This window comes from Marmota monax, unplaced genomic scaffold, assembly GCF_021218885.2.
Source record: "Marmota monax isolate L192 unplaced genomic scaffold, Marmota_monax_Labrador192_F-V1.1 WCK01_AAM20220418_F8-fsc00024, whole genome shotgun sequence".
NCBI classification, from domain to species: Eukaryota; Metazoa; Chordata; class Mammalia; order Rodentia; family Sciuridae; genus Marmota; species Marmota monax.
Window position 1 is genome coordinate 25,224,435 of NW_026695224.1, and position 13,515 is coordinate 25,237,949.

Below are 13,515 nucleotides of genomic sequence, written 5' to 3' on the forward strand. Positions count from 1 at the left end.
TATGTTATATGCTACAAATGGAAAAACACATTCTGGAAATTTTAAGTATAGGTTAGCACTAGAATTTAAAGGTTAAATGTCAGAAAATTCTCAAGAAATATCAGCCCAATGATCTGGTTCATGTTAATATTGAAACAACATTGCAGAAATCTCTGTAAATTAACCTCTAAAAGTCAGATATTTCCCAAATAATAGTGCTTTTCATCAAGTTAAAAAACAAGAAACCAGGCTGGGGACGTAACGCAGTGGCACAGCATGTGTTATCACATGCAAGGTCCTGGGTTGGATCGCCAGTACCCAAAACCACCCCAAACCCAAAACAAACAACAAAATCCATTAAAGAAAGATGTTATAAGACCCTCTGTCTCCAATATGTACCAACTGTAGTGTAATACTCACTTTGATGTTTTGGATTTATCTTAACGTGATTTAACATGATAACCATGGTTTATACAAACTGACTCTGAATTTTTCTAAGATCATCCAATTATCTTTAATTATATATTGTATCACTCTACAGCTACCACAAGTATTCATTCATTCATCCAAAATAGAAGAAACTTCCCTAGATATTTTTTATTCAAGATTCAAATCTTCTATAGTTATAATATATGCCACAACTTGAGAGGTATAACCATTGATATAGGTAAACTAAAGCAGCTGAAAATAGTGTTACCATTTGTTTATATACACACATAAAAATGTTATGATAGGATACAAGTCCATGAAACCATAAGTATATAATATAAAAATTGTGAAAACCAGGTAGGGAAACAACTACTTTAGGCAAAATTTCAATAAAAGAATATATATATGTAATATATAAAATATATATAAAAGAATATTATATGCACAGATTCTCTATCTTATTGTAACAAAATGTGTTCTGTAACACATTTATTTCCAACTGTTTCCACGCAAATGCTCATATTCTAAAATACCCATGAAGCAGGGACAGAGTTTTTATCTATTATACAGATGAACAAACAGAGGCTTAAAGGAATTATGCAACTCATCTGAGCTGCAAAATGTGGGTGGGTGGGTGGGTGGGATCTATGAAACTCCTAGAATTTATGTGTGGGTTTTGTACATTTTTATGAGGAGGTTTCAAAGTTTTCAAAACATCTGATAATCCAAAACTGATTAAGAAGCACAATGCACTAGTAGGTTGGCAGACCTTCCTATTCTCTATCAGGACCTCACCTTTTTCACTAGCTATAAATTAATATATTTGATGCTTAGAAACCTGGGATGACTGAGTTTTTTTGGAGAAGAAAACTAAGGGATGAATGACAAAAAGGATGGAGAGAAAAAAGTAGCCATACACCCCAGCAATCTGGAATAGGCTTATTTTTTTCTTCCTAATTTATGAGTGCCTATCCATTTCTAGCTCCCAAAGAAGAAACAAATCAAAGGACAGAAACCTATCAGTCACTTACTTGTTACAGTACATCAGTGATTGTAATAAACATTGTTATGTTATAAAATAATGTCCTATACCAAAGTTTAGTAGGTCATAAAAACTTACACAGCCACTAGCAATTAGATTTTTTCTTCCAATTTAAAATTTTAAATCTTGATCATATATGAAAATGTATAAAAAGCCTACAGAACCACACTTCTGCCTATAAGAATCAAAAGAAAGGACTTGCATTTTTTTCATCATAAGATCTAACAAATTGTGGATCATACAAATCGTCAAAAGGAAGTTAAAAATAATAGCATGCTAGTCAACTCTTGAAGTTCAGACTTTAATCCAAGCATCACAGGGCAAGAAAATGATTCCAATTAATGAGTCAGCCAAATGTTTCCTGGCATATTTGGGGTTTATAATTGTTTTAAATATGTCACCAGAAAGATTAAATATTTAGTACGATTGTATTTCTTAATGGTACCCTTTGCTTCTTTTTAGATTTAAGGCAACATCATGATGCCTTAAGAACCCCAGGAGGAATCCAAGATTTCATTTTAATTAGAGCAACTGTAAGTCTCACATTGGTATTAGGATATAACATCACTTCCACTGGATATTTTCACTTATTATATCTTTCAGATAAATATATATTTCAATAAAAGATATTTCAGGAGTTCCCCAGAGTCTCTGAGCTATTTGGGTCAACCATTTGAGTTAATAACTGAAATATATACAAATATTTGACAACAAAGACTACTAAATGGCTAATTATTAAATTTTAGTAAAAACAAATGAGGTGGACTCACACTTATACATTACCTATAAGATATTAAAATTACTTAGGTTTAGTTATTAATATACACATCGGAATTATGATTAACAAATGATCCTAGACTTACAATATTTTGGGGGAAGGTTTAGGGTTGGAGGAATTTGCAACTATGCTAAGGATTAAACCTAGGGCCTTGAACATGCTAGGCAAACACTCTACCATTAAGCTCCATCCCTGGACCTCAATAATTTTTTATTAATGTTTAGAAACATCTGCCTGAAGACTACTGCCAATATCTTGATCAGTTTTTTTGAAGTTTGGTAGGTACTTATTTTTCTTCCCTATATTTCATATCCTAAAAATAAACAAATGGGGCTGGGTACTCAGTTGGCACAGTGCTTGGTTCAGAGGCCATGGGTTCAATCCTCAGCACCAAAATAATAATAATAAACAAACAATAGCAGAAAAGGTTAATATTAACATCAAAAATAGTAGGTAAGAACTCATGTAAGTATGTGTGTGTATGTGTGTGTGTGTGTGTGTGTGTGTGTGTGTGTATGTATGGTACTGGAGAATAAACTCAAGTAGGCAAGTGCTCTATCACTGAGTTACATCTCAGCCCTTTTTAAATTTTTATTTTGGAGACAGTGTCTTGCTAAGCTACCCAGTCTGGCTTCCAACTTGCAATCCTCTTGCCTCAGTCTCCCAAGTAACTGGGATTATAAGAATGAGTCACCATGCCTGGCAAGAGCTCAGTTTTTATCTCTGATATAAACCATTTTCTATTTCAGTGTTTTTGGTGTCTCCTGTAATCTACATTGGTAGAAAGAGAATGTTTCAGTTACTCCAAGTAATTGGTTAAAAACAGGAAATAATAAAATGATATAATTACTGAAAGTATAAAAGCAGTCATACTGTGGCACAGATCTACAATTAAGTTCCTTTTTGGAGGACACACTCTTTATTTTTTCTTTGGATGATGTGAATCATTCACATGTTTACTTTTGGGAATCTGTCCTTTCATTTTAACAACATTTATTCTGAACATGTTAAAGGTTTTATTAATGTATCTTCTTTGTTCTACAATTTATATATATTAACATTTTGAGAAAAAGTACATAGCTTTGAATGACATGTTCATATATAGGCACAATACAGATTATCCAAAAATCCTCCCCTCTGACCTTTGGAGGAGGTCAGTTCAAAGCAGGTCATGGTACAGTTTTCAAGTTTCATCAGCAGTAAATTTGAAATTGATGAGATTGTTTTCTTCTATGGTCAGAAGCCAATTAACTAATTTTCAGGATAAAATTATCTAGTTACTACATAACTGGCCACGGAGAAGCAAACTACAGTTAGAAAAAGCAAAGAAGGGCTGAGGATATGCCTCCTTCTCATTTTTTCAATGCAGCTGTGGTACCAAATTACACTGGAAGGAACATGCTTTTTCTGAGACATAAGTGCAGGCATGAGCCCATCTCACTGTCCCCTAAATACAATAAAACCTTTGATGGCAAGGTAGTGATACAGAAATTGTACCTAACTGATAAGTATATCAAAAGATGAAAATGGCCGAGTGTGATGGTGCACACCTGTTATCCCAGCTACTCAGGAAGCTGAGGTAAGAGGAACACAAGTTAGAGGCCAGCCTGAGCAATTCAGACAGACCCTGTCTCAAATAAATTTTAAAAAGGACTGGGGATGTAGCTCAGTGGTAAACAACGCTGGGTTCAATACCAGTACAACAAAAAAAAACAAAACCCTGGCGTTTCTTTAGCTGCCTGAAAGGAGTATGCCAAGCTTACACAGACTGACTCTATACTGAGGTATCTATGAAAGGGCTCAGGGATCTGTGCTGATACGGAGGACAGGCACCAAGGCTTGGTGATAGTCAAAACCCTTCATCTGAGCTAGTGTGCTCAGGATTCTAATACCATGCCCCCTTTGTTAAAGATGCCTGCAAACCATAAACAGAGGTTAAAGAAACAAATGAATTTATTTTCCATCCTATGTTCTAAAGAAAAGATTAATGAGCAGCAGCATTTAATAGCTGATGCCACGGGTCTCAGACCAAGTCTCCCACTGGCATTCATTACTTTTCTAGAGTTTCTTTCATTTTTTGCTAAGCAGACAAATTCTAAATAAATTGGCCAAACCTTCATTGTGTCCTTCTGTTTAACAGGTTAATAATTTCAAAGATCAGATATAACTGAGGAAGAAACTAGTTAGGCAGTTCTTTTCTGTCTTTACTATAATCAGTTTTTCTGAGATGAAGATAATATATCACATGTACAGATCACCTTTCTTCTGATAAGTTAGAAGTACCTTTTCTAATATTTAAATACCTAATTTTACAAATGCAGACCAACCAGTATGCCTGCTAAGTAAATTTTTTATGGTATGTTATGGTTTGGATATGAGGTGTCCTACAAAAGCTCCTGTTAATGCAGAAATGTTTAGAAGTAAAGACTGCATGAGCTATAACCTAATCAGCCATCCTAGTTTGAATGGACTGACTGGTGGTAATTGTAGGCAGGTAGGGCGGGGGAGGTAAGTCACAGGGGGTGGGGGGTGCCCTAGAAGGGCTCATCTGTGTGTGGCCTCTTCCTCCCCCTTTCTCTCTGCTTCCTGGCCTCAACAAAAGCTGAACAGCTTTCCTTTGCTGGGCCCTTTCCTATGATATTCTGTCTCACCTCCAGCCCAGAGCAATGGAGCTGGCTGTCTAGGACTTAGACCTATGAAACTGTGAGCCCCAAATAAATGTTTTCTCCTTTAAGTTGTTCTTGTTAAGTATTTTGTTTGGAGACATAAAAGCTGACTAAAGCATATTAACAGTGAGTTTATGTGCAGAGAAACAGAGAACCCTGGTCTCTCTTTGCCAAATGCATGTTGTAAGTTATACTTTGAAGATAACACTGTCTTCGCAGATGTTGACTCCTTTACTTCCCCATACACAGTATTAAAATATTTTGTTAGGAACACACGAAATGCATTCATAAGTCAATTAGTCTTAGATTTTAGAGGTGTCTGGGCAATTTTTTTTTTTTAATTTGAACCTTGTCACTCTATTCCTAAATTTTTCCCATGTGAATTACACAATGATATTCATTTATCAAGCTCATAAGTTTATAAGATCCCTTTGGTGATACCTTTTCGCCAAGCCTAATGCTGCCACATTTCAGAATGTTGATGTCATTTTTGCAGTCATCCATAAAACCACAGATTAAACGGTAATCACTGAAAATGATGGCCGTCATCTTGGTAATGTATTGGTGACACTGGTACTCAGTGATGTTGCCTCGGTGATCCACCAAGCAGGAAACCATGTAACCTTTTCCAACTGGTTCATCCGCACATTCTTTAATCTGTTCAAAAGAAAGTGGCTGATTTATACAAATATTCCGTGCTTGAGTCAAACAACTTTTTTTTTCCAAAATTTTTTTAGTTTTTGAAGGACCTTTATTTTATTCATTTATTTATATGTGGTGCTAAGAATCGAACCCTGTGCCTCACACATGTGAGGCAAGCGCTCTATCACTGAGCCAACCCCAGCCCTGAATCAAATTACTTCTAAGAAAGAGATATTTGGTACTTTCCTATTGATTTCCTAACTTTTTAATTGGGAGAAAAAAGGAAAGCATTTAGAAATATATTCATTTAGGGCTAGGGTTGTGGATCAGCAGTAGACCGGTTACCTACCACATGCAAGGTGCTGGGTTCTATCCTCAGCATCACATAAAAATAAATAAAGTAAAGGTTAAAAGAATAATAATAATGTAGCTGGGTTCGGAGCTGCACACCTGTAATCCCAGCTACTCAGGAGGCTGAGGCAGAAGGATCGTGAGTTCAAACCCAGTCTTAGCAACTTAGTGAGTCACTAAGCAACTCGGCAAGACCCTGTCTCTAATAAAATTAAAAAGGGCTGGGGATGCAGCTTGGTGGTTAAATGCCCCTTGGTTCAATCTCTGGTACTAAAAAAAAAGTGTCATTCTGTGATATTATAACAGATACTCCCAAACTTATTCTAAGAGGCTAATAAGAGGCCAAAACTAGGCAAAGATACATCAAAGAAAGAAAACTTTAGACCAATATCTCTAATGAACACAGATGCAAAAATTCTCAATAAAATTCTGGCAAATCGAATACAAAAACATATCAAAAAGATAGTGCACCATTATCAAGTGGAATTCATCCCAAGGATGTAAGGTTGGTTCAACATATGGAAATTAATAAATGTATTTCATCACATCAATAGACTTAAAGATAAGAATCATATGATCATCTCAATAGATGCAGAAAAAGCATTTGACAAAATACAGCAGCCCTTCATGTTCAAAACACTAGAAATACTAGGGATAATAGAAGCACATCACAACATCGTAAAAGTCATCTATGCTAAGCCCCAGGCCAACATCATTCTAAATGGAGAAAAATTGGAGCATTCCCTCTAAAAACTGAAACAAGACAGGGATGCCCTCTTTTACCACTTCTATTTAACACAGTTCTTGAAACACTGGCCAGAGTAATTGGACAGACCAAAGAAATTAAAATTCCACCAGAAAACATTTAAAACTAGTAAATGAATTCAGCAAAGTAGCAGGATATAAAATCTACACCCATAAGTCAAAGGCATTTCTGTATATCAGTGACAAATCCTCTGAAAGGGAAATGAGGAAAACTACCCCATTTACAATAGCCTCAAAAAAATAAAATACTTGGGAATCAACCTAACAAAAGAGGTGAAAGACCACTACAATGAAAACTACAGAACATTAAAGAAAGAAATCAAAGAAAACCTTAGAAGATGGAACAATCTACCTTGCTCTTTGGATAGGCAGAATTAATATTGTCAAAATGACCATACTACCAAAAGCACTCTACAGATTTAATGCAATTCCAATCAAAATCCCAATGATATTACTCACAGAAATAGAAAAAGCAGTCATAAAATTCACCTGGAAAAATAAGAGACCCAAGAATAGCTAAAGCAATCCTTAGCAGGAAGAATGAAACACTATACGAGACCTTAAACTATACTACAGAGCTATAGTAACAAAAATGGCATGGTATTGGCACTAAAACAGACTTGTAGACCAATGGTACAGAATAAAAGACACAGAGACAAACCCACATAAATACAGTTATCTTATATTAGACAAAAGTGCCAAAAACATATATTGGAGAAAAGATAGCTTCTTCAATGAATGGTGCTGGGAAAACTGGATATCCAAATGCAACAAAATGAAATTAAAACCTATCTCTCTCACCATGCACAAAACTCAACTCAAAGTGGATCAAAGACCTAGAAATTAAACCAGAGACCCTGTACCTAATAGAAGAAAAAGGTGACTCAAATCTATATCATGTCAGATTAGGCCCCAAATTCTTTTAACAAGACACCTATATCACAAGAAATAAAATCAAGAATCAATAAATGGGATGAATTCAAACTCAAAAGCTTCTTCTCAGCAAGAGAAACAATCAGTGAAGGGCTGGGGTTGTGGTTCAGCGACAGAGCTCTTGCCTCACATATGTGAGACACTGGGTTCAATTCTCAGCACCACATAAAAATGAATAAACAATTGGCTTTGAAGGAGACAGAGGGGCAGATTTCAGGAGGGTGAGAGAAGGTCAGAAAGACTTGGTTTTGAGGCTTTTCCAATTTCCTTCAATTCAAAGTACTCACTTGCCAAAGTATCATACATCAGAATAGCATGTTCTGAGTCCCAATTGTCACCCACTATGTGTGGTATCTCAAAACATTTAAAATAAAACACCTTTATTCTGAGGTGCAGGAACTATTTTAAAAAAATGAAAAACAAAAATAAAGATATCATGCCCTTATGTAACTAACAACAACAAAAAACAAAAACAATCAGTGAAGTGCATAGAGAGCCTACAGAATGGGAGCAAATTTTTACCATATGCACATCAGATACAGCACTAATCTCTGGGATATATAAAGAACTAAAAAATCATAACACCAAAAAAAATCCAATCAATAAATGGGCCAAGGAACTGAACAGATACTTCTCAGAAAATGATATACAATCAATCAACAAATGCATTAAAAAAAAATGTTCAACATCTCTCGCAATTAGAGAAATGCAAATCAAAACTACTCTAAGATTTCATCTCACTCCAATCAGAATGGCAGCTATTAAGAATATAAAAAGGGCTGGAGATGTGGCTCAAGTGGTAGCACGCTCACCTAGCATGCATAAGGCACTGGGTTTGATTCTCAGCACCATGTAAAAATAAAATAAAGATATTGTGTCCACCTAAAACTAAAAAAGAAATATTTTTTTTTAAAAAGAATATAAACAACGATAAATGCTGGATGTGGGGGAAAAGGCACACTCTTACACTGCTGGTGGGACTGCAAATTGGTGCAACCAATCTGGAAAGCAGTATGGAGATTCCTTGGAAAACTGGGAATGGAATTACCATTTGACCCAGCTATCCCACTCCTTGGTTTATACCCAAAGGACTCAAAAACAGCATACTACAGTGACACAGCCACATCGATGTTTATAGCAGCACAATTCACAATAGCTAAATTGTGGATCCAACCTAGATACACTTCAGTAGTTGAATGGATAAAGAAACTGTGGTATTTATACACAATGGAATACTACTCAGCATTAAAAGAGAATAAAATCATGGCATTTGCAGGTAAATGGATGGAGTTGGAGCATATAACGCTAAGTAAAGTAATCCAATCCCAAAAACCAAATGCCGAATATATTCTCTGGCATAAGGATGCTGATTCATAATGCGGATGGAGGGGACCATGGGAAGAATAGACAAACTCTAGATAAGGCAAAGGGGAGGGAGGGAAAAGGAGGGGACAAGGGAGTAGGAAAGACAGTGGAATGAGATGGATATCATTACCCTAAGCACATGTATGAAAATACAAATTGTGTGACTCATACTTTGTTTTCAACCATAGACATGAAAAATTGTGCTCTATTTGTGTCATATGAATTGAACTGCATTCTGCTGTCATATATGACTAATTAGAATAAAATTTTTTTTAAAAAGAATAATGTGCCATTCTGTGATATTATAACAGATACGCCTTTTTTTTTTTTTTTTTTTTGGTCCATAGTTCTTGGCTTGCAACTTCCTTCCCAAAGCAGGTCACAGAAATTAGAATTTCTCTTCCCCAAGTCAGGTCATAGAGACTGTAATCCTCCTGGTAAATTAAATTTTTAAATCCTTCCTTGTCCAGTACCAGGTTATAAGATCCTGTTCATTCCACAGGGGTGCTTCCCCATTCTCTAGAGGGAGGGAGGAGAGCTGCATGGAGAGGCCAAGGAGAGTGCTAAAATCCTTCGGCCCTTGCTGAGTTTCCTCACTCAGTTTGGCATCAGCTATGCAATGAAGTCTCCATAAAAGTCCTAAAGGACAGGATTTAGAGAGCTTCCCAAGAACTAAACATGCAGAGGTTCCTGGAGTGTGAGGTGCCACCCCCCATACCTTGATGGATGCATGTCTTCATTGGATCCTTTGAAATAGCCTTTACAATAAATCAGTAAATGTGTTTCCATAAGTGAACCACTGGAGCAAATTAATAGAACCTGAGGGGGTTGTGGAAACTCTGATTTATAACTGTTCATTCAGAAGCAGGTAAAACCACCTGGTGCTTGTGACCTAAAAGGGTGGGGACATCTTAGGAAATGAGCCTCAACCTGTAAGATCTGACAGTCTCTAGGTAGATAATGTCAGAACTGAATTGAATTAGAAGACACTAGGCTGGTGTCCCTGAAAACAGCTCACTCACTAGTGGGCAAGTCCCCACACATCTGATGTTAGAGACATAGACACTGTTTTTTTATAGACATTCATGGCTACCCAGATTATTGTGCCTTTTAAGAAATACATGATTAATGTGTTCTGTAAGAAAATACAATCATACCCAAACACTTAGGTAGAATCCATTTCTAAATGGAGTAAGAAGAGATGCTAACATCTATAACTGACAAGTAGAGAAGTCCTTTTAACTATGTGCAGAATGCAGTAGGCAGTGAGGAGATGAATCAAAGGAGCAGGTCAGGAAAACAGGGGTAGAACTGGAAATCTAGCTGTGTGTCCAAGCCAAGCTACACAGCAAACTACTGTCATTAGGGAGAGATTCTGTTGAAATTTATACTAGGGATATTGCTGAGGAAGAAAAGCATGCTTTGCTTCAAGTTAATATGTTAGAATCTCCCAAACCTTTTTGTATTTAGGACAACTACTATTATAGCAATGATTAGCATTTCATTATAGAATTTCAGGTTTCCCCAACCCATTTATTCCTTCCTTTTGTTATACTAGGTTACCATATCCGTGCTAAATTTAAATCAAGATACAGTAATTCTTTTTTTTTAAATTTTTTGTAATTGTAGATAGACTTTATTTTATTTGTTTATTTTATGTGGTGCTGAGGATCGAACCCAATGCCTCACATGTGTGAGGCAGGCACTCTGTCACTGAGCCACAACCCCAGTCCCTAATATTAATTCTTGATAACATTTAATATGTTCTGCATTAACTATGGATTTGGACACATGTTTCTGAATGTAGTAGAATACAAGTTTATCTGTTGTGGTCTAGAACAGAAACATGTTTAAAACAATGTTCAAGTGGGGGTATAGTAGTACATGTCTGTAATCTCAGAAACTGAGGCAGGAGGATTGAAAGTTTGGGGCTAAGCTTAGCAACTTAGTGAAAATCTATATCAAAATTAAAAAAATAAAAAGCGCTGGTCTGTAGCTCAGAAGAAAAGTGCCCTGGGTTAAATTTCCAGGACCTAAATAAATAAATAAGAAACAAATTTTGCTGTGCATGTGTACCTGTAACCCCAGCAGCTCAGGAAGGGGAGGCAGGAGGAACACAAGTTCAAAACCAGCTTCAGCAATTTAACAAGACTGTAAGAACCTAGTGAGACTCTGCCTCAAAAAAAAAAGGCTGAGATGTGGTGTGGTTGTTAAGCACCCCTGGGTTCAATCCCTAGTACCAAAAAAAAAAGCAACAGAATATTCTGGAATTTTAGTAATCAGTTGCACACTGGCTTGAAGGGCAACAGAGATCTTCAGTAGTTAAGATGGATGATACCTAAAAACAGGGTCATGAGTATATTTCCAATCAAAGGGTTTGGTTTTGGAGGGTACTGGGGATTGAACCCAGGGGTGCTTAAACTTCCAGCCCTTTTATTTTTGTCTCAGTCTCCTGAGTCACTTGAATTACGGCATGGCTGGGGATATGGCTCAGTGGTAGTGCTTGCCTATCATGCAAGAAGCCCTGGATTCAATCCCCAGCACCACCAAAAAATAAAAATAAAATAAAAAATTACCCAAATACAAAAAAGATACTCAAATACCACAATTTTCATTAATATCATTAAAAAGTTTCCCTTAGTATCTGTACAGTGCTATACATTTTCATTAATTTTTCCTTTATACTCAGTATCAATTTCTAACTATATAAACATTGATACCTTTAACCTTTATAGCACTAGCTCCTTACTCAAGCTTATACTTCTGTGGTTCAATTGATCCAAATGCAGAGCCAAAGCACTAAGGAGTGTGAAGCTTCCAGGGGTTTGGATTAGCCTCTGGCCTGGCAGATTGTAACAGGTGTGGGAGCAGCACTGATAACCTCAGCAGTGGCTCTGGATGGTTTGGGACTGAGAGAACCTGATCTTGAAAAGAAGTTTAATTACACCCCCCCTTCCTATCTCTGAATCAAGTCAGTTGTCAATTTCCAAGAAAGATAAAAATAACCAAGTTATTCCTTTCTTAAAGACTGTTCTGGTCAACAGATATAATTTTCTCTTCTGAGTCATTTAATATTTATGAAATTATTTTAAAACCTACCTCTGATATGGTTGATTTGCAAACCTCTCTGGCCACAGACTCAAACTTGGGATCAGTAGTCAGGTTCAGCTTGTAATTCCACAATAACTAGGTTCAAGGGGAAAAACCAAACAAGGGAGAAACAAACAAAAAAATCCTCTAGTTAGAATATTATGAAATTTATCATTAGAGGTTAAATTATGTTAATTATACTGTCAAATAAAAACATTTTTGCATCAAGTAACAAAAAGTAAGACAAAATACCATCACATTTATAGATAAGAGGAAGAAAACATGCAGACAAAACAAAAGCAGTACCATTCAGACATTTTTTTCCAATTTTACTAAACAATTTTTTTAAAAACTATAAGTTAAAAATCATTTAGTGTTAAGAAAAAACTTAAATATTAAAATTCCCAATGAAGTTTTCAGAGACAAAATAAACAGGTTGTGTAGGCTAAATTTGCTTAAACCAAAAAGTCTAACTCAGATACTCAGATGCTCAGACGAAGTGGGTTTTGTCTCAGATTTCACAAGCAACAATACTTTCATAGATCAATCTTATGAAGGAGAACTGCCCAGGATCTAGTTTCTAGGCTTATCTATCTAATTCCTTTAAAATTCTTGACTTGAAGCTGGGGATGCAGCTCAGTGCCGCCACTTACATAGCATGCTCTAAGCCCTGGGTTTGATTTCCAGCACTGCTTGCCGCCCCCACCCCACACCCAAGCTAAGATCAAAATACCTGATTTTACACACACACACACACGTATACACACACTTTATAAAATTAAAGCCATTATTATTCCCAGGTGAGGGCTGAATATTATTTTATCTTTGAAGCTTCAGTTAAATAATTTCAATAAATTATCCTTAAAAGTACTTAAAAGTAGCAAAAATGAGCCTTCGAACTGCTCAGAGCAAAGAATAGAGGCTTTGGATGATGCAGAACATGAAGAGGTTTTGTTTGTTTGTTTGGTTTTTTTTTGGAAGGGGGTCCATTTCTTTCTCTCTGACTGCTATACTCCAGGTACAAACAGTCCAGGTAAAAACAGTCATTTACTGAATTAGTTAAACATTCTCTTAGCACTTTCTTTGTGCCACACACAGGAGCTTCACAGGCCACTGGAGGAAACAGAAGCGTTACAAAGAGTCCATACTAGGTTCAGGCACTAATCCAGAGATGGGAGAATAAAGCAGAAGGAAAAAGACTCACACTGGATGGTGGTGGCTAAGGTCAATGGCAGAAGTGATTAACCAGGTGCCACAGCAAGACAGGGAAGGAATGCCCCAGATGGAGGTGGAATGAGGGCTTTGGTCAGGGAAAGTTTACTGGAGAAAATGCTATCTAAGATGAAGAGAAACCTCAAAGGTCAGAAGTAGCAGCCAGATTAAATGGTAGGGAGAAGTCTCTTTTAAATAAATGAAGCTGCATGCATGGGAACAGGGCATGTTAGAGGAATTCAAAGTCCAAGGGAGGATGACTC

General features: G+C 36.4%; 1 protein-coding gene across 1 annotated transcript in view; it reads right to left on the bottom strand.

Moving 5' to 3' along the window:
- Positions 1 to 13,515, bottom strand: part of Glg1 (golgi glycoprotein 1) — a 120,937-nt gene that overhangs the window by 42,800 nt on the left and 64,622 nt on the right. Inside the window, exons 3-4 of the mRNA XM_046435081.1 lie at positions 12,050 to 12,136; positions 5,336 to 5,551 (exon numbers count right to left, since the gene is read on the bottom strand). Coding sequence (XP_046291037.1) covers positions 5,336 to 5,551; positions 12,050 to 12,136 — 303 coding nt within the window. The remainder of the gene's footprint in view (positions 1 to 5,335; positions 5,552 to 12,049; positions 12,137 to 13,515) is intronic.